This window comes from Poromitra crassiceps (assembly GCF_964638095.1).
Source record: "Poromitra crassiceps genome assembly, chromosome: 3".
NCBI classification, from domain to species: Eukaryota; Metazoa; Chordata; class Actinopteri; order Beryciformes; family Melamphaidae; genus Poromitra; species Poromitra crassiceps.
Genome location: NC_139625.1, coordinates 80,121,213 through 80,141,916, shown reverse-complemented (window position 1 = coordinate 80,141,916; position 20,704 = coordinate 80,121,213). Strand labels below are relative to the sequence as shown.

The following is a 20,704-nucleotide window of genomic DNA, read 5'->3' as shown; positions in this document are numbered from 1 at the left end:
TGGAGAAGTTGTTCATCTGGATATACAACTCTGTCTTGTCTTGTTTATGTTTGAGCTTTTTGTAGCTTGTTTGTTAATTTGTTTGTATTGTTGAACTTGAATGATTTGTGTCTTGTAAGCCCAGACGGGTTGGGCACCATGAATATGGTGCATGACACAGAAATAAAATCTATCTATCTATCTATCTATCTATCTATCTATCTATCTATCTATCTATCTATCTATCTATCTATCTATCTATCTATCTATCTACACACAGGGGGTCAATATGTTAGCATGTAGTACACACGGGGTCAATATGTTAGCATGTAGTACACACGGGGTCAATATGTTAGCATGTAGTACACACGGGGTCAATATGTTAGCATGTAGTACACACGGGGTCAATATGTTAGCATGTAGTACACAGGGGGTTCAATATGTGTGACAGTGATTTAAAAGATGAGACAGAGTTCCCTTTGTGTATCAGTCTGGACCTCGGAACAAGCGCTGCCGCATCTGAGGGCAGTAAAAGCTTGGATAAGTAACTCGGGGCAAGTCCTCTCAGGGCTTTGTAGTCAATCAATACAATCTTCAAATCAATTCTACAAGCAACAGGTCGCATGTGTAGGGTGGCCAGGACTGGTGGAATGTGGTCTTATTTCCTGGTCCGGGTTAAAATCCTGGCAGCAGAGTTTTGGATGAGCTGGAGGCGGGAGAGGGATTTTATGCTGATGCCAGAGAGCAGGGAATTACAGTAGTCCAATCGACTGGTAATGAAAGCATGAATAACAGTTTTTGGGAGACAAAAACAAACTGATTTTTGAAATGTTTCTGAGGTGATAAAAGCAGGATTTTACCATATACATATTTGTCTCTAGGCTGAGGTTCTGATCAAAAATAACACCGGGATTTCTACAGTGGGAGGTAATTGAATTTGAAAGTGAGCCAAGACTGTCAGAGATTAGGCTGTTTGTGCTGTCTTGCCCAATGATAAACACCTCTGTCTTGTCTGCGTTTAACTGCAGGAAATTTTGTGACATCCATGTCATGCAGACAGTTAAGAAGGTTGGTATTAAAATTAGAGTTTACAGGGTCAACATTAAGATAGATCTGAGTATCATCAGCATAGAGATGGAAACTGATATTATGTCTGCGAATAAGGAGACCCAGCGGGAGCATATAAACTATAAACATATAAAAGTACCGAGCCTTAGGGCACCCCGAAATGATGTCATGCAATTGCTCGACTGTGATGTCATCAGGCAGTTGTGATGTAATCACCTAAGCCCTCCTTCACACCATACGCCGAAGCCACGCTCAAGCCACGCTGAAGCCACGCTGAAGCTACGCTGAAGCCACGCAGTTTCATTTCGGCGTCCTTGTTAACAGGCGAGACTGTTCACGCCAGCCGCACGCGTGCGGAAGTGATGGTTCAAGATTCTGTTCTATTTTCCAAACATGAAGCACGAAGCTGCCAGGCATGAATTCAATGCAAGTTGTGGGCGGAGCAAGGCACGCCGAGCGAGGCGCTGATGAAAAGAGAGTGCTTCTTGTGTGACTGGTTTAGCGTGACACTCAGCTTCTGTTAAGTGCCGCTTCAGCTCTGCTTCTGTTAAGCGCCTGAAGGCTAAGATGTACTCACCTAACATGTAGTCTAAGAAGTCACCTAAGAGGTCACCTGGAAGTGATGTCACTCAGGGCAGTTGTGTGTTCTCACTGACTCCTGCAACGGTTTCTCAAACCAGTAACATCCCTTTTTTTATAATTATTTCTATTGACTGAGAGTAAGGGTCAGGACAGGTTAGATGCAGACAAACATAATTTGACATTGTTAAGTTGTACATTCACAAGTATGCGATCCAATAGTCAACATAACACCATTTCCACACCTACGCATACGCACGCTCACTCACACACACACACACACACACACACACACACACACACACACACACACACACACACACACACACACACACACACACACACACACACACACACAGACACACACACACACACAGACACACACACACACACACACACACACACACACACACACACACACACACACACACACACACACACACACACAGGTGCTGCCCACCTCAGGCTACTACAAGGCTTCATAAATTTAATTCCATATAATTTGAAATTGTTTCTCTTTATTGCTGTCTTCCGACATTGTCCTCTCAATACTTAAAGTGTAAGTAACCCCCAAACACTTTTTTTCAGCTTTTAACCAATATATATGACTTTGGGGGTGATGTGTGAAGAATTCTGGTCAGAATTTCCACATTTGACACCAAACTGTTGCCATTTGACCATTTGTATCATTTTTCAGCAGCATATCTGGCATAAGCGCCCTCTAAGGGTGGAACACTGCTTTTTTTTCTCTCAAATGAATGGGAGATTTGGTACAACCTGACGTCAGGTTGTCCCCAAAGACTATGGGATTTCAAGATAGTTACTCCACTACTCCCCCTGTACCCTTTCGGCTCCTCACAACTCCAAGCCTATTCCTATTGAAGTTTGCTCTTAAAATACTGAACCAAACGTCGTCAAAGTTGGCACATGTCTTAATTATAGTTAGTTTCCGGCTGAATGTGTCACTACTTTATTAATATCTTACCTGGATAAGCTCGAATGATGATGTTTATATTATCAGTCCGAGTTGGAAGCACTGTCTCCAGCCCAGGCAGGCGGGAGCGGGCGGGAGAGAGTCGTACTGTAAACCTCATGCACTAGCGTAGCCCCAAGCTCCGGGGGCGCGCGCAGCAGCAGCTGGGCTCTCTCGGACTCGGCCAGAGCAGAGAGAGCACAGTCTGACATTTCCGCGGCTATCAGTCCGACTTGGAAGCACTTTCTCTCGGCCAGTCAAACGGGAGAGTCTGCTCTCTCATGCACCCGCGGGGGCGCGCGCAGCAGCAGCACACAGCAGCAGTGAGAGGCGGGGGCTTTCAACAGTCTGACATTTCAGCAAACAAACCTCGTCGCAGTTTAGCGGACATGTAAAATATAACGCTATACTACGACGTGACAACGTGACAAAGCTTCTCTAAACATATCGGCTAATATAACATCGTCACTGTGTACAAGCAACGCCAACTTTTCAGGAAATCAAGTCAGCAGAGCAGAGCGACTGGCTCTGTCTGTGTGTGTGTGCTCCTCGGGGGGATTTGCATTGGAACAGTCTGTGAGGAGGAGAAGAGCTCTGCCCTGCACTGCCTGCGCCCTGAGAGGAAAAATCAGAGGTGCTGCAACTTTTAACAAGAATCACGAAAAGCCCCAAAACGCAAATTAAAAACGGATTTCATTGCGTGGTTTATCTCTAGTTAGACGAGGGAATTACGTGGAGAAATCTCGCATTGTGTTACCCCAGAGCGAGAGGTTTGTCCTATTGTGCGGTGTGCTGCTGTAACGAGCCCACGTCACTTTGCTCTCGTAACGTAGTTTGACACGCTGCCATAGAGATACATGCAGAAAAATAATTAAATTTCTAGTTCGCCACTGAATTACCAAATTGATATAACTTTCAACCATTTTGAGCAAAGCTGTTTCCAAACAGGCCACCAGCGTTGGCTAGTTGTTGATATTTATAAAGATATTGCCCCTCTCAAATAAATTATTTTTGAGGCAGTAGGCAAACTGTAATGGCGTCGATTTCCGAAAAAAAATCTTGACTTGAACACAGCCAAAGAGTCTAGTATAGACAAGAGCATATGTCATTTCTTGGTTTTTTCCATAGGTATTTTCAAATCACTGTTCTGATACATATCTGGGGGGTTAGTCCCCCTTTAAGTAATATTTCATTGTTTCATTGCGTCTTTATTTTTCCAATTTTGCAGTATTCGATTTTTTGTTTTCCGATTTTCTTCACCGGCACATACCTGTTGATGATGGAACAAAACAAATCGCAGAACAAATTCCAAGCGTGTGTGCCCATTGAAGTGGGGGGCAGGGGCTTCGCAGATAGATCATTGTGCACAGCCTACAGCATCCTGGGCATCACAGGTGCACGCAAAAGAAAAGCCATCAGCGGAGCTTCAGAGGCAGCAGAGAAAGCTTCACGATGGCTGTAGATCAGGAGGGACAAGCTGTGGTCTAATGCTTCTTGGACACAGGCTGGGAACTGATCACTCCTGGTTGGGTCGTCTGGTGAGGGTGTCCGAAGTTGAAAGACCCGAAACATCCGATGAGCCTATGTGCTATCACTGAGGATGTGTCCAAGTGCATCACTAGATGTGTGTAACTATCACCTCGTCAAGAACAGTTTCTGCCTACAGAAGGCTGTCAGATCCAGACACAGGGCCCTATCTTGGTGCAGGCGATACCCCCATTTGCGCTTGTGCACCTCTTTGCGTGTGCCTTAAGGCAGGCAAGACTGCAGTCCGCTGTCCAGGTGTTATGCCGAGTTTTGCACTCCCGCCCGGCAGCAGCTAAACGCATCCCCACCTCACGGGAGCATATTGTAATGATTTATACTGTATGGAACCATAACTGTTTAAAAATGATATAATTGTTTGGCTAGACGTGACCTCCCTGTATTTAAGTTAAAAACAGCCCCATATATAGTGGCGATGCAATACTCGCGGGGAAGCAAAACTCGTCACAACAATGGGCGCAAACGCAGATTAGAGGCAATGCAAATCATTTATGCATGGCGCAAACGGGATTTGGGCGGTGTTAACCACCAGAATTATTCACAGGTGTGGCCTGGCAATGCCTGGGCATTAGATCAATCAAACCAGATTCCTGGTTGCAGTCCCTGTAATACAGTTTGCGTGAGGCATGCTGTAATTCTCGCCATGCGTAATTTGGATAGGTGTAGGCCTATTGACTGTATATATTATCCCTATCTCAACGACACCATCACATCATATAGCTGTTAAAAACATCTGAGTTTTGATGCAATTCGGTTTTTTGTTGACTGGGGTGGGACAATAGAAACGTGTTTGCAGTGGATAAAGGGCGGAGACAAAAGAAAAGATTGGAGGATTTACAGTGGACTCAATTAAAACTCTGTGAAACACTGAACTGCGACAGAGAGAGATGGAGAGAGCTTGTGACAGATCGGCTGTGATGCCAACGACCCTCCGGGTTATAGCAGGTGAAGGTGAATAGCCTATTCCAAATAGGCTACAATGTACAAGTTTTCTGTACAAGTTCCTTGCGATGTGATAAAAGTTTCTCAGTGAATTATAGTTGATTGCCTCACCGAGGTTACCCAATTTTAGCAGCAGAATTTGATGTTCTGTCGTGGCACGTCCGTGCGTAATGACGTTTCTGCGCTGCGCAGCGCCGAGATTATGGTGCGCTCAAGCGCAGCGAGTGTTTTAGCGCGTTAAAGATGCTTTTCAAAGCTCTTAGATAAACGAGCGCAAACGCTAAATTACCGCTTTTGCGAAGATAGGGCCCACAGACAGAGCAAAAACAGTCGGGTGATTTCCGCCTGCAGAGACTGCTCACATGTGCCACCTGGCGGCTATTTTGCACACTGCAGCTGCTGGTAAAAAAGGGGGAAATCCACCTAATTACCATGCTGCGGGACTTCGTGGGACGCCGTGGCAATTCCACGGCAGTCTTGTCTCCGCAAACCAGCAACATCTGTAGATCTGTCTGTACTCCAAACAGACCTCAGTGCTGCCTGTCAGTAGATCTGTCGGTTCACATAATCCGCTCTGCAAACAGCCATCACAACCAGATTAGATCAGATTACAGACACTGTGACTGGACTGCTGATGGGGATTAAATCATTAACTCACCGGCCAATAGTCATGATCCTAGCCAGCCTCTATACTGATAAATCAATAACCAATGATAGATCAAGAACCAATGATAGATTTATGATAAATATTATTACAGACAAATCTGCAACGTAAAGTGCAAAACCCTTCTCATCTATGGGGCAGCGTAAGGGACAAATTTAAGACTACTGAGAAGCCGTCGGAGGCTATATCTTTGCAGAGGCCAGCTATGGATCTGGCCAATGATCTGCCAGCACCGGCAACTGAGAGACCGTCAGTGTAACCTCGCGTCACCAGGCTCTTCTCGGCGAGAAAGAGCCTGACTTCCGCTCACAATTGATTTTGTCACCCTACCTGGTTCCGGCGTAGAGCCCGCCCTAGACCGGATGGGCAGCGTTTCTAGCTCGTCAACTTTTACGTTAACTTGACAATTTGACCCAAGTATCAGAACGGCAAACAACAAAACAAAAGATGGACTTACCGAACAAAGTTTTTGAAGAAGTTCTTTTAGAAACATTGCGGATTCACAATCTCACATCTTTTAAGCCAATACAGAAGCTTTGCATCAGACAATTAATCGAGGCAAGAGACGTCAAGCTAACGGCAACAAAGACGTTTTTTGGCGCACTGCCTTCCGGTGTTCATTCTGGTTCCGTGGTTTACGCCCCATGACAAAAAGCGGGATGAAAGGTGCCCAGACTACCGTCAGTGAGAAATGAGAAGCAGACTATTGCTTTGTCTTACCTAGCAGTCCACTGGATCATCTATTGACTAGGCTGGTCATTAGCTTGTCTAGGCTGGCTATTTATTTGTCTTACCTAGCAGTCCACTGGATCATCTATTGGCTTGGCTGGTCATTAGCTTGTCTAGGCTGGCTATTGATTTGTCTTACCTAGCAGTCCACTGGATCATCTATTGGCTTGGCTGGTCATTAGCTTGTCTAGGCTGGCTATTGATTTGTCTTACCTAGCAGTCCACTGGATCATCTATTGACTAGGCTAGTCATTAGCTTGTCTAAGTTGGCTACTAGCTTGGAGAGGCTAGCAACCCACTGGATCATCTATTGGCTAGGCTGGTCATTAGCTTGTCTAAGCTGGCTACTAGCTTGGAGAGCCGCCTGCACGTCTCTCCTCTCGCGCTGTCCTCTGGTCCTTGACAGCCTCCCGACACTCCCTGGTTAACGGAAGCGTGTCCTGCAACGGACAATATTTTTACAAAACTCCTGTTAAAATTGTGCTTCAAACACTGCTACAATGATCATGTCATGTTTCCGTGTAGTTTAACGGCGAAAACGTTAAGTCAAACTTCTTTCTAGCAACATACCGTTGAAATAATTTCTTTTAGTTGTGTCTTTGATTTACCAGAGTCGGGGAACGGACGCTACCGCTGGCGTCTTAACTGAAAGCTGCTCTTGTCCTGTTACGGACAGCTCACTCTGCGGCTCTGCTGGTTAGCTAGCCAGCCTCTCTCTCTGACGGAAAGGAAGAGAGGCTGGCTAGCGAGACTAGCAAGCCAGTGGTTAGCAAGCCAGTAATAGTCAACAAAGAGTGGCTTGTAGTGGTCGCTGAGTCCCATTTTGCTGCATTATTGCCACATGCTGGCCTTGTTGTGTTTTAGACAAAACTAGCGTTAGCTAGCTAGCAAGCTAGCAACTTTAACGATCAGTAACTCTCGTCGCCCAAGCACGTCTTATGGCTTTCTGTCATCAAAGTCACTTTCCTAAAGTAATTTGACATGTTACCATGCACATATTCATATGAAATTCCACATATTGACACATATAGATGTATAAATTAGTTCCACTTTCACAAAGCGGCGATCCAGCATCTGAAATGCCTGCTAAAGTACCGGAAACCACGTCGAGAGACCTCTGACCCGGACGTGACGAAACAGGCGTCCAGGTGTCCGTTGCAGGACACGGTTACGCTAGATGCCCGAACGCCCCACACGTCCAGCAGCCCCCAGAACCGCTGCTCTGCGTCCCTGGTCTGCCCCCCGGGAACGCTGTGGCACCACCTCGCCAGGTGACCATGTCCCCGACAAGTCCAACAAATTCTTTGCGGCTCCTCCGTCTGCCGTTCTCCACGCTGCGTGGCCTCCCGCAACAGCTTCATAAGTTTCTCTGCCCAGGCAGGCGTCACCTCCAACACCCGTCTGATCTCCTGCTTCAGGCGGGCCTCCATGCCAGCAAACTCCGAGCTGTATTCAGGAGCCAGCGAAAACTCCTCTTCCCCTCCGTTCACCAACAGGTGTCCCCCGTCACGCACCATCACATGTGGTCCTCGGCAGCAATTAGCACACGTACCGCTAATGCCAACGCGCTAAAAGAGCTTTTTTTTTTACTTCTTAGCTTGACTTCTGACGCCAGTGTAACGTGTCAGGCATTACACTGAGGCTTCCTTCTTAATTATCTCTTCATTAGCCGTCATCGACAGAGCACTGATGGCCGTGCCCACGCCAAACCAAACCCCACAACACACCTCAAAACCCCGCTAGCTCTCTCCTAGCCTCTTAGCTCTCTTCCACACACAGCCGTCTCTTCCAGGCTCACGCTCCAACTCCCCGAGCTGTTCCCCTCTCGCCCACAGCTCCCCTCCGCCCAGCCAATAACAGGTGAGCCCCTCTCTCTCACCCCACCCACTGGCTGTATGCTGCCTTCACAGAACCCCGTAAATCCCCACAAACATGTCAAACCCCACAGGTAACCCACATGCACAGGACAGTCATAGACAAATACAGTAGCACACAAATCCAGCCCGCTACAATAATAATAATAAGCCCCAAAATCACCTAGTAGGATCCAGGAAAGCCCCTCACCCTCCAGCTGACCTCTACCTAAATTTGAAGCAGCAAAGCCAGGTTCCAGGAGAAGCCCCCCTCCAGCTCACCTCTACCCGAATTTGAAGCAACAAAGTCAGTTTCCAGGGTCTAGGAAAGATCCCCACCCTGCAGCTAACCTCTACCTGAAGTTGAAGCCCCAAAATCAGCTTCCAGGGTCCAGATTTGTTCCTTGACATTTGGGAACATTTCTGCCAGATTCAGAAGTGTGCCAAATGTCAAAATATAAGGGGTATTTTGTCATTTGGTACACTCAGATGGGGTACTCAGGGTCTCCAAATGTCAACCCATATAGCAAGAAAGTTCCAGAATGTCAACCGAAATGTCTTGAGGATGTGAGATTTCTCCGCTGCCGTGTTGGTCTCTGATTTTTAGGGGCTCATGTGGGTGGGTAGGGAAGTCAAAATATGACCCTATTTCCCCCTAATGTCCCCAGGCAATATATGCCAAATGTCAGCCAGGTCCCTAGGGACGTCTCTCTCACCGGACACGGTAGTGACGCTCGGCGGTCTTGGCGGACGCGAGGCGGCGGCTCGAGGCTGCTCCTGCTGTCAGCTCTCCCTCTCTCCTCCTCTGGGTCCTCCTCTCCCTCTCCTCTCCCCTTTGGCCCCCCTGCCCTGCAGCGCTGCAGCCAGGCATTGAGGATCTCTGCCTCCTCTTCCTCCTCAAGGTCTTCCTCTACCTCCTCTTCCTCTGCTCTCTCTGGGTCTGGCTCTTCTGCATCGGAAACAAGGTTTTCGTTAATGAAAACTAAAGAATCTAGAAGTGCACTCGGAGCGCGCAGATCTCCGTCAAGGGCCAATACTCCAGTCTGCTATGATATGCACATTCTGTGAGTCAGATCAGAACCACATCCCCCCAGCCACTCCCCCTACCCACCCCTTGAACCCTGACCCTCTACGACCTTCCTATCCCATACGGCCCCTTTTCCTCTAGCCCTGCCCCTTCCTTGACCCTTAATTGGATCGGATCCGCGTCAAAATGTAATGGATTCTTCTTTGGCCCATGCTACACCCTGCCACCAAGTTTCATGAAAATCGGCCGAGTACTTTTTTTCATAATCCTGCTAACAAACAAACAGACAAACAGACAAACGGCACTGAAAACATAACCTCCTTGGTGGAGGTAAAAAGGAAAACTAGGTGTGAATTTTTCCCCCGTTAACTGAAATCAAAAATAAAAACAAGGCTTTACACAAGACTATAGATAAAACCTAGTGTGACAGTTTGCTACTCTCCCTCTCAGATAGGATGCTCTCATTGTTTATATGTATTATATATCTATTCTTATTTTGATGGCATTGATTGTCATTGAGAGAAAGGGGTTGGCTCAGGAAATGATATACTAGGTATTTAATAAGCCCGGAAGCGGCGATTGCTATCGCCAGTGTGGCTGACCTGGCGATAGCTTCGCCAGGTGAGCCACACTTTCATTTCTCTTTGATAACAGCCGTATTTCTGTTGCAGAGTTGTGGTGCCATTTGATTGCCCCTAGACTTGAGCTTGTAACTGAACCTGTAATACTAGTAACGGAACTCTTTCCTAAATCGGTCAGTTTTCCTATTGTCCAAAGACAGTCAGTCAGCTGCGGTTAGGTCTGGCAGACCAATCATTCTATGGAAAAAAGCACCTAACCCTGAACAAATTGATACAAAATAATTTTCAATGGATTCTGGTACTATTGGGCATGTTAAATAACAGTAGACCTCTTGGGAAATCTAAATTCTCAATTGAATTTCTTATATAACTCACCCGTTTAAAGTAAAATAGGCAATAGAAAAGACTATGTTTTGGGGGTCAAGTCGCCTGTCCTGTCATCACGCAGCTCGCAGTCACAGATCATGGACCAATAGCAGTCGGAGCGGCGGCTCGGTAGGAACCTCCTGGTCTCGTTCCGCCGTCTCGCGTGAGCTGCGCAAAAACTCAAGATGGCAGCGGCCAAAACACCAAACTAGAGACTTCAAAACAAGAGTCCACAAACCAATGGGTGACGTCACGGTGTCTCCGCTCATCTCTTTTATACAGTCATTGTGCACTGTGCACTGTGCACTGTGCACAGTGCACTGTGCAGTGTGCATAAGTGCAGTGTTAATTTCGGTGACTAAAACTAAAACTAGACAAAAACTACCCTTTTTCACTGATGAAAACTAGACATGAAATAAAAACAAAGTTGTGATGACAAAAACTATGAGGAAATCTATTGACATTTTCGTCAACGAATAAAACGGAAATGTCAGAGAGGGACGAATTGGGAAGAGAGCCAATCAAAGAGAAGAAGTTAAACAGTTAAATCTGTGTCTGTATTGCATGTTCAAACCTTAATACCATTCCATAATAACAGATTCATCAAGCTTTCCAATTAGTTTGGAAATTCTAGAGAAACATTTAAATAATGCATTACACTTTAACTAAGCTAATCTTTAATTCGATTTTAGTCGACTAAATCTACCGTAGATTTAGTCGACTAAAATCTTATATTTAGTCAACTAAAACTAGACTAAAACTAAAACATTTCAGATGACTGAAATATGACTAAACTAAATGGCATTTTAGTCAAAAGGCTTATGACTAAAACTAAATCCAAATGTGCTGTCAAAATTAACACTGTTCTAGTCAAGTCACTATGTGTGGTGGTGGCCTGCAGAAACCCTTCACATGTCGCTGTTGCACATTGTTGGTAATGATCCAAAGAAGGTTGAAAATGAATTTTGCAGCTATTTTAAGATTTTGAGTGATTTGGTTACTTTCATCTCTGCAGTACATCATGGTGAAGAATTTATTTCATAAAACAAAAGGGAAAGTATTTATTTTTATGGTTTTGGAGGAATGCCACTCTAGAAAATACAACATTGTGGAATGTTTAAAGCCATTTTTCTCACATTTTACTTTTAGACACATAACATTAAAATACTCATAACTTTTGATCTGAGAGAGCTATCTCAGTCATTAAAAAAGGTATATAGGCGACAGTTTCTAATTTATGGAAATGTCAAAAAATGAAAATGTCAAATTCCCACCATGTGAAGGGTTTTTGCAGACCACCACACGTACAGTATCTCCAGTCCAAGTTGAGTCTCGAGTCCCCTTGCACAAAATTGATATACCGGTAGCTATCAATATCTTATGCCAAATTACTCCCTAATAATCCCTAATCCCTAATACTGTACTTGTACCGTATTAGGGATTATTGCAAAGAACAGTCTTTATCAATTAACAAGTCCGAGTCCTGAGTGAATGAATGCTCAATAATAATAATGCTTGAGTCTGAGTCCAAGTCCAAGTCATCAGTATTTAAGTCCAAGTCATCAGTATTTAAGTCCAAGTCGAGTCACGAGTTCTGAAAATGTGTCCAGGCCTCGTGACTTGAGTTGAGTCGGACTCGACTACAACACTGGCTGGTGCCGCTAGTCAAACTAAACTGAAATTGACAGGAAAAATAAATAAATTAAAAGAATAAAGACAAATTAAAAACAGAAACTATAAAAACCTTGGTCTGAAAACACCTCGGCTTCTTCTCTGTCTGGGTCCATCGCTGGGCCCGTGTGTGTGTGTGGAGCTAATGGCTACAGCTAATTAAATAGCTCCAGACCAGACAAGTCGATCTCTCTCTCTTCTAAGATGCAGAAAGACAAAATAAGATCCAATATGTCTTCGAAAATGGCTTCCAGTCCTTCCACTCGTCCACAGTCTTTCCTCTTGTTTCTCTCTCACTGTCTTTCTGTGCTGTCACAACCAATCCCTGTTAATCCTTTTACTGAGAGAGAGAGAGAGAGAGAGAGGGCGAGAGAAGGAGGGAGAGAGAGTATATGGGAGAAAGGTGAAGCAAGGATGAAAAGGGGTGTGTGTGTGTGTGTGTGTGTGTGTGTGTGTGTGTGTGTGTGTGTGTGTGTGTGTGTGTGTTATGAGATTATGCCTGGTTTATATGGCAGAGCAGGTGTGTGTTCAGACACAGATCAAGAGACACACACACACACACACACACACACACACACACACACACACACACACACACACACACACACACACACACACACACACACACACACACACACACACACACACACACACACACACACACACACATCTTTAACTCATCTGTCTATATCCTACTTTTAAACTGTTTTACCTATAGCTTATGTACAGATTTGTTTGCAAAATATAAATACATAGGTCTGGTCTGTTTACACATCTCTGTATTCAAACAGGCTAACATTAATAGTTGTGCTACATTTTTGTTTATAATTGTGTTATTATTATTATTATTATTATTATTATTATTATTATTATTATTATTATTATTATTATTATTATATTATATTATATGTTAAGTTGTATATTATTATTGTGCATTTTTGTTGTTTCACACCTGCTTTGGCAATGTAAACATGTTTTCTATGCCAATAAAGCCTTTTTGAACTGAATTGAATTGAATTGAATAGAGTTGATAATATAAAATATCTTGGTGTATGGCTTGATCCCACACTTTCATTCAAGTCACACATTGCCCATCTCTTACGCAAAGTCAACTTTGGCCTTAATGTCCTTTATAGATCACGAAATTGCTTTACTCGTTCTATCCGCAAGAAACTTGTCATTCAATTAATATTTCCTATGCTTGACTACTGTGATGTTATTGACCAAAATGCATCTAATTCTGACCTGGCTCCACTTAACATTGCTTACAATAGAATCTGTAGGTTTGTTCTTGGTTGTCCATTTCGTACTCACCATTGTACTATGTATGATGCACTTAGTTTTCCACCTCTTATCACAAGAAGACATTTTCATTGGCTGCAACTTATCTTCAAATGTATTGTAACGTGTCGGGTAATCCAAGTATTACCTGTAATGTGATGTGCAACATAAGTGTCTGGATTGTAGCTAGGAACTAATGTATGTGGGTGTGTTCCTAGCGGAAAGGGGGTATATAGGACGAGCGGCCGCTGTGCCGGGGAGAGTCAAGCTATGGAGTGAGCGAGACCGGGTGTTGTGTGTAGAGCTAGCTGTGTGAAGCTAGCTGCTAGGAGCTAAAGAAGCCTGTGAATAAAGAACCTGTACCAACTACAACTCTCCGTTCTTTGGCGTATCACCGATACGTTACATTGGTGTCAGAAGTGAAGCGGTAACGCCTGATTTCGGTCGAGAGGGGAGAGAGTGAGGAGGAACGGCGGAGAAAAGTTGGAGATCAAAGGCTCGAGCGACCTAGCAGTAGCGAGCTAGCTGTGTGAGCTAGCTGCTACGAGCGCCACGTGTGATGGTGCGATTAGAAGAATGCCTGTCGGCGAACGGGAGAAAAGAAGAGCTGACGACAGAGATCAGCTCGGCGCTGGCGGCCATGGAAGCCCGTGTGTTGAAAGAAGTCAGACGGCTGTTGGAGACGATACCAGCCTGGGCAGAGGGGCTTATGGAGCTGCTACGAGAGGTCGCGCAGCACGGAGAGAAGCGGACGGAGGAGCCACAAAATAGACTGTGTTGGAGCTGTGGAGAACCGGGCCACGTGGCGAGGTGGTGCCGAGGCGAGCCCGGGAGACGGACCGGGTATGCGGGACAACGACATGGACAGCAGGGCATGCGGCGCGATCGGACATTTAGCCAGAGAATGTCAGGAAGCTGTCGAGGACTGGAGAACAGCGGGAGAGGAGAGACGTGCAGGCGGTGGACAGGTGAGACTTTGTTGGACGTGCAGGTCGCCTGAACATTTAGCTAGAGACTGCACTAAGAGTGTGAACGCTGGAAGAGACACACAGCCGGGGGAGCAGCCCGAGCAACAAGCAGTGGAGCAGCCTGAGCAACAAGCGGCGGAGCAGCGGAGCAGTACAGAGCCGATTGTTCTGGGCAGGAGAGTGACTGTTGAGCCGGCCCAGGCTAGCTGCTCTGCATACCAGCCGGTAGAGGGGGACATCATCATCAGCGACGAGACCATCAGGAGAGCGGGGATCGTTTTGAACAGCCAGAGGGAAGTGAGCGACATCACCTGCAATGCTGTTACAGTCGGGGGAGCGGCGCTCGTGTCCCCGGGGGAGCGAGAGGGGTCAACGCTGGAGGAACCGGCCCAACCAAGCCGCTACACAACCCCCACGGCTGCACTGCAGAAAGTCGAGGTGGAGATCGACGCCGATGGTGTCCGCCCTGCTGTCCTCAACACGCCGCCCCCTGGGGGAGCGGGACGGGAGGACGAGCGAGTGCAAGACCGGGAGGATGAGAATGTGACTATGGAGGATGTCGATCTGGAGGAGTGGATACGCAGACAGGCGGAGGACGCTAGCGTTGGACCGGTGCGCAGGTGGGTGGCGGCCGGATACCGGCCTCGCCTGGAGGAGATATGCATGTATTCAAGTACCACGAAGGAACTGTGGGAGTTGTTTCCGGACTTGAGGGTGAGAGAGTCGGGGATTCTGGGGTTAGATGGGCGCGGGAAGAGTGGCAGCGTCGTGGTGGTGCCCAGCTGCCTGCGGGGACTGGCGCTACGGGGGGCGCACAGGGGCCGCAGGGGTCAGGGGCATCGAGGGGCTGAAGAAACACTCAGCCGCCTTTGTCGAGTTTTCTACTGGGTACAGATGAAGGGAGACGTAGAGGACTACTGCCTTAGTTGTGTCGACTGTAATGTGCTTCGGGTGGGACAGAAGCTGTAAAAGGGGGATGGAAATAGTGGTTGAAGTGAAGTGGGATAATGTGAATAAGAAAAAAGGTTTAAATGAAGGTAATGAAAAAGAATGATGTAAATGTTGGGGGTTATTGTCGAACTGAAATTATATGTGGGCTGAATTGAAGATGAGTGTAAAGAAAAGAGGGAAAACGAAATAAGGTAAATGTGGGGGTTATTGGTAAATTGAAATGTGTGTAAAAAAGAGAATTGAAATGTGGGTTGAATTTAGAGGAATGGGAAAAGAGGAAGGAATGAAAAGAAATGCAAATGGTGGTGGTGGAACGAAAATTAAGAAGTAGTGAAATAATAAGAGACAAATTGGGGGAATACAAAATGTTGTGGGGTGGTGTGTTTTGGTACAGGGGGATATGTGTGGGTTGTGGGTGTCAATGTGGGCATTGAGCTAATGTTGGGTGAGGAGTATGTAACGTGTCGGGTAATCCAGGTATTACCTGTAATGTGATGTACAAGAGAAGTGTCTAGATTGTAGCTAGGAACTAATGTGTGTGGGTGTGTTCCTAGGGGAAACGGGGTATATAGGACCAGCGGCCGGGGTGCCGGGGTGAGTCTAGCTATGGAGCGAGCTGAGACGGTCGCTATGTGTAGAGCTAGCGGTGTGAAGCTAGCTGCTAGGAGCTAAAGAAGCCTGTGAATAAAGAACCTGTACCAACTACAACTCTCCGTTCTTTGGCGTATCACCGATACGTTACATTGGTGTCAGAAGTGAAGCGGTAACGCCTGATTTCGGTCGAGAGGGGAGAGAGTGAGGAGGAACGGCGGAGGAAAAGTTGGAGATCAAAGGCTCGAGCGACCTAGCAGTAGCGAGCTAGCGGTGTGAGCTAGCTGCTACGAGCGCCACGTGTGATGGTGCGCCTAGAAGAAAGCCTGTCGGCGAACGGGAGAAAAGAAGAGCTGACGACAGAGATCAGCTCGGCGCTGGCGGCCATGGAAGCCCGTGTGTTGAAAGAAGTCAGACGGCTGTTGGAGACGATACCAGCCTGGGCAGAGGGGCTTATGGAGCTGCTACGAGAGGTCGCGCAGCACGGAGAGAAGCGGACGGAGGAGCCACAAAATAGACTGTGTTGGAGCTGTGGAGAACCGGGCCACGTGGCGAGGTGGTGCCGAGGCGAGCCCGGGAGACGGACCGGGTATGCGGGACAACGACATGGACAGCAGGGAGCCTGCTGGGCATGCGGCGCGATCGGACATTTAGCCAGAGAATGTCAAGAAGCTGTCGAGGACTGGAGAACAGCGGGAGAGGAGAGACGTGCGGGCGGTGGACAGGTGAGACTTTGTTGGACGTGCAGGTCGCCTGAACATTTAGCTAGAGACTGCACTAAGAGTGTGAACGCTGGAAGAGACACACAGCCGGGGGAGCAGCCCGAGCAACAAGCAGCGGAGCAACGGGGCAGTACAGAGCCGATTGTGCTGGGCAGGAGAGTGACTGTTGAGCCGGCCCAGGCTAGCTGCTCTGGAGCGGGGATCGTTTTGAACAGCCAGAGGGAAGTGAGCGACATCACCTGCAATGCTGTTACAGTCGGGGGAGCGGCGCTCGTGTCCCCGGGGGAGCGAGAGGGGTCAACGCTGGAGGAGCCGGCCCAACCATGCCGCTACACAACCCCCACGGCTGCACTGCAGAAAGTCGAGGTGGAGATCGACGCCGATGGTGTCCGCCCTGCTGTCCTCAACACGCCGCCCCCTGGGGGAGCGGGACGGGAGGACGAGCGAGTGCAAGACCGGGAGGATGAGAATGTGACTATGGAGGATGTCGATCTGGAGGAGTGGATACGCAGACAGGCGGAGGACGCTAGCGTTGGACCGGTGCGCAGGTGGGTGGCGGCCGGATGCCGGCCTCGCCTGGAGGAGATATGCATGTATTCAAGTACCACGAAGGAACTGTGGGAGTTGTTTCCGGACCTGAGGGTGAGAGAGTCGGGGATTCTGGGGTTAGATGGGCGCGGAAAGAGTGGCAGCGTCGTGGTGGTGCCCAGCTGCCTGCGGGGACTGGCGCTACGGGGGGCGCACAGGGGCCGCAGGGGTCAGGGGCATCGAGGGGCTGAAGAAACACTCAGCCGCCTTTGTCGAGTTTTCTACTGGGTACAGATGAAGGGAGACGTAGAGAACTACTGCCTTAGCTGTGTCGACTGTAATGTGCTTCAGATGGGACAGAAGCTTTAAAAGGGGGGATGGAAATAGTGGTTGAAGTGAAGTGGGATAATGTGAATAAGAAAAAAAGGTTTAAATGAAGGTAATGAAAAAAGAATGATGTAAATGTTGGGGGTTATTGTCGAACTGAAATTATATGTGGGTTGAATTGAAGATGAGTGTAAAGAAAAGAGGGAAAACGAAATAAGGTAAATGTGGGGGTTATTGGTAAATTGAAATGTGTGTAAAAAAAGAGAATTGAAATGTGGGTTGAATTTAGAGGAATGGGAAAAGAGGAAGGAATGAAAAGAAATGCAAATGGTGGTGGTGGAACGAAAATTAAGAAGTAGTGAAATAATAAGAGACAAATTGGGGGAATACAAAATGTTGTGGGGTGGTGTGTTTTGGTACAGGGGGATATGTGTGGGTTGTGGGTGTCAATGTGGGCATTGAGCTAATGTTGGGTGAGGAGTATGTAACGTGTCGGGTAATCCAAGTATTACCTGTAATGTGATGTGCAACATAAGTGTCTGGATTGTAGCTAGGAACTAATGTATGTGGGTGTGTTCCTAGCGGAAAGGGGGTATATAGGACGAGCGGCCGCTGTGCCGGGGAGAGTCAAGCTATGGAGTGAGCGAGACCGGGTGTTGTGTGTAGAGCTAGCTGTGTGAAGCTAGCTGCTAGGAGCTAAAGAAGCCTGTGAATAAAGACCCTGTACCAACTACAACTCTCCGTTCTTTGGCGTATCACTGATACGTTACAGTATTCATCTCAACTATCCATCTTATTTAAAACATCTTCTTGTACCTTTTACTTCACATTACTTAGTTCGGCATTCTACTCAATGTTATTTTTCTGTCCCTCATGTTCGCAAAACCATTGGTAAAAAAATCGTTTATGTTTAAAGCCCCAGCTGACTGGAATAACCTACCTGTTGCAATTAGATCACTCTCATTCATTCCCTATGTTTAAATTGACCCTGAAATCTTACCTGGAATCTGACTGTACTTGCTTTCGTTGAATTGTCGTTATTTTTCTAAATTTACTGTTTGTACTGTGTACCCTGTGCTCGATCCATTGTGCTATCGGCCATTCTGGCCGTCTTGAGATTGCTTTGCCGTTCTTTTTGTTTTTCTCAGCAATTCTATGTGTTTGTGTATTGTTTTTGTCTATGTTAGTTTAGTTTTGTCTGATGTTTGTCCTTTTGTTACTGTATGTAATGTGACTTGGTTGGGACCCTCTCGAAAACGAGATGATACATCTCAAGGGGTTAATCCTAATAAAAATTTGAAATGAAAATGAATAGATATCTACGGAAAAAAGAATGGCGGATGAAATCTCTTGGTTCGTATTGCTAACCCGGAAGCGGGCGTGACTTTGGCAGGCTCTTGTCAGCTTACAGAGTGACTGGTATGTTCTTCTCAGCAGACGATCTTTGTGTGTTGTGAACCTGGGTTTGTCACAGACAAGCAGACAGGCGGACAGGCAGACAGACAGATACACACACACAGAGCAACAGACTGACTCTCACACACAGCAGAGTGGACAGAGAGGAGGATGGGGAAGAAGCAGAAGAAGTCCGGGGAGGACAGGTGAGTCAAACAGCCTGTTAGATCAGCTAGCTAGCGCTGTGGAGACTAGCTAACTAACTCTGAAACCATAGGGTGAAGCTACCGTGGAGCTAACCACGAGTGTCATGTGGGTTCTAGTGATTTTCTCTCTCTCTAACCAGACGGTGACTGGCGTGCTGTGTTCATGTTATAGTGACTGGCAGCTAGGTAGCTGTTAAAGGCCCTCTGCTGCCTCTCCTCTCGTTAGCATGTAGTTAGCAGTTAGCATGGTCTGTTTAGAACAGCTTCATCATGACAGCACATCTGAAAGCACGGTGGCTCGAGCTAGCTAGCAGCCAGCTGCTGGGTTAGCTTGTTGCTAACGACCAGCATGGCTGCTGATCCATTCAATCATAGCCTGGTCGTTTATTTACCCCGCTAGCCGGGCGCTTCTCGCTCATACTGAGCACAACATGTGGTCCCCAGCAAACTGATAAATGGTTAAAGTATTATTTAATTTATAAGAAGCGACACAGTTACTGTAGAAGCATGACTGCTGTGATTATACTTTCTGTTATCTCTACCTACAATACAGACTACAGAGCGGCAATCGTATTGGCCGTTGTCAGTCATTTGTTAATATGTATTAGTCCAATGAGCAAAATCAATATCCTTTCCTTATAAAAGGGAGCATGTGGGCAGTGATTGTTCTCTGTTTAAATTTTTGTCCCAGAGGCATTGTGACATCACTGATGATGGGACACTGATGATGTCATCAGTGATGTCATACATAGCCATTGTGACATCATCAGTGATGTAATAAATGTATCAGTGATGTCATAAGAGCAGTTTGTTTGGTCGACGAGATTCATGTTGGTCGAACAATCGCTGGTGTTAATAATTTCATAGGAGAAATTCAATTTCATAAAAATAAAAGGCTAGAGACAGGCAACCACAGTTAGCAGAAAGGAGAGCAACCAGCAGAGCGATGGAATTAACAATTAAATGGCTCGGCTATCAGCGCAAACAATGGACACGTTTGCAGCCACCATCAGCTGTTAACAAGCTGTTAACGAGTGCAGTACGCACCTTATGAGATGAGACTGACAGTCATCAGAGATACACTCCAACTCTGGTAATGTTAGACAGGCTGTTATAGGATAGCATGTCAGAAATGCCATTCCAGATGAGGCTGAGAAGTTTGGGACGGATTATGCGAATGGACTTGATTTACTGCTGTTACATGGTTACACCATAGACCCTTAGACTTTCACCAATGAAATCAAAACTACTGCCGAACTTAGGAGAGGAGAAGCGTCCCAGTGCTGATTGGAACCTTGGGAGTTTGAGTATTTCATGACATGTTTTGCTCCCCAGGTGCGCTGAATTTGATCACTGTGCCGCCATATCTGTTTGACTGCAATGTTGTTTGCTCGCAAGCGTGCAAGCGGTGCACCATGATAGTAAGATCAAACACACCCTGCTGTCAATTTGGCACAGGCTGTGGAAAGACTGCTTTTAAACATGGACGGCTCCATGTTTGACTTGACTTTAGTGACATGACTGTTATTGGTATTGGCCAAATTTTTCATATTGAGAGGAAACAGTGCGATAAATCTATGATTTGTGAGTTTTTCCAAATGTTCTGGAAATAAAGAAAGACATAACTTTTTCCAAATTCACTGTTTTTTGTGTTTTTCAGTACAACAACAACATAGAAACTAGAAATTCAGTGCGTACTAGCCTACCGTGCGTCGTCGTCTTCCTCCTCCTTCCCCTCCTCCTCGCCATTTGTGCCGT

The 20,704-nt window shown here is 46.6% G+C and overlaps 2 protein-coding genes across 3 annotated transcripts in view; one reads left to right on the top strand and one right to left on the bottom strand.

Annotated features, from left to right (window-relative positions):
• The window catches only part of LOC310774234 (E3 ubiquitin-protein ligase RNF181 homolog), a gene marked incomplete at both ends in the record, with an annotated part of 22,596 nt that extends 4,164 nt beyond the window's left edge, over positions 1 to 18,432 (bottom strand). Inside the window, 2 exons of the mRNA XM_083634284.1 lie at positions 9,049 to 9,074; positions 18,417 to 18,432. Of these exons, the coding sequence (XP_083490410.1) occupies positions 9,049 to 9,074; positions 18,417 to 18,432 (42 nt within the window). The remainder of the gene's footprint in view (positions 1 to 9,048; positions 9,075 to 18,416) is intronic.
• A 350-nt stretch (positions 18,433 to 18,782) lies between these two features.
• eif5b (eukaryotic translation initiation factor 5B) overlaps positions 18,783 to 20,704 on the top strand; it is a 67,724-nt gene continuing 65,802 nt past the window's right edge. For both annotated transcript variants that reach the window (XM_083633680.1, XM_083633679.1), the window contains exon 1: positions 18,783 to 18,946. In XM_083633680.1, the coding sequence (XP_083489806.1) occupies positions 18,912 to 18,946 (35 nt within the window). In that variant the 5' untranslated portion in view covers positions 18,783 to 18,911. The remainder of the gene's footprint in view (positions 18,947 to 20,704) is intronic.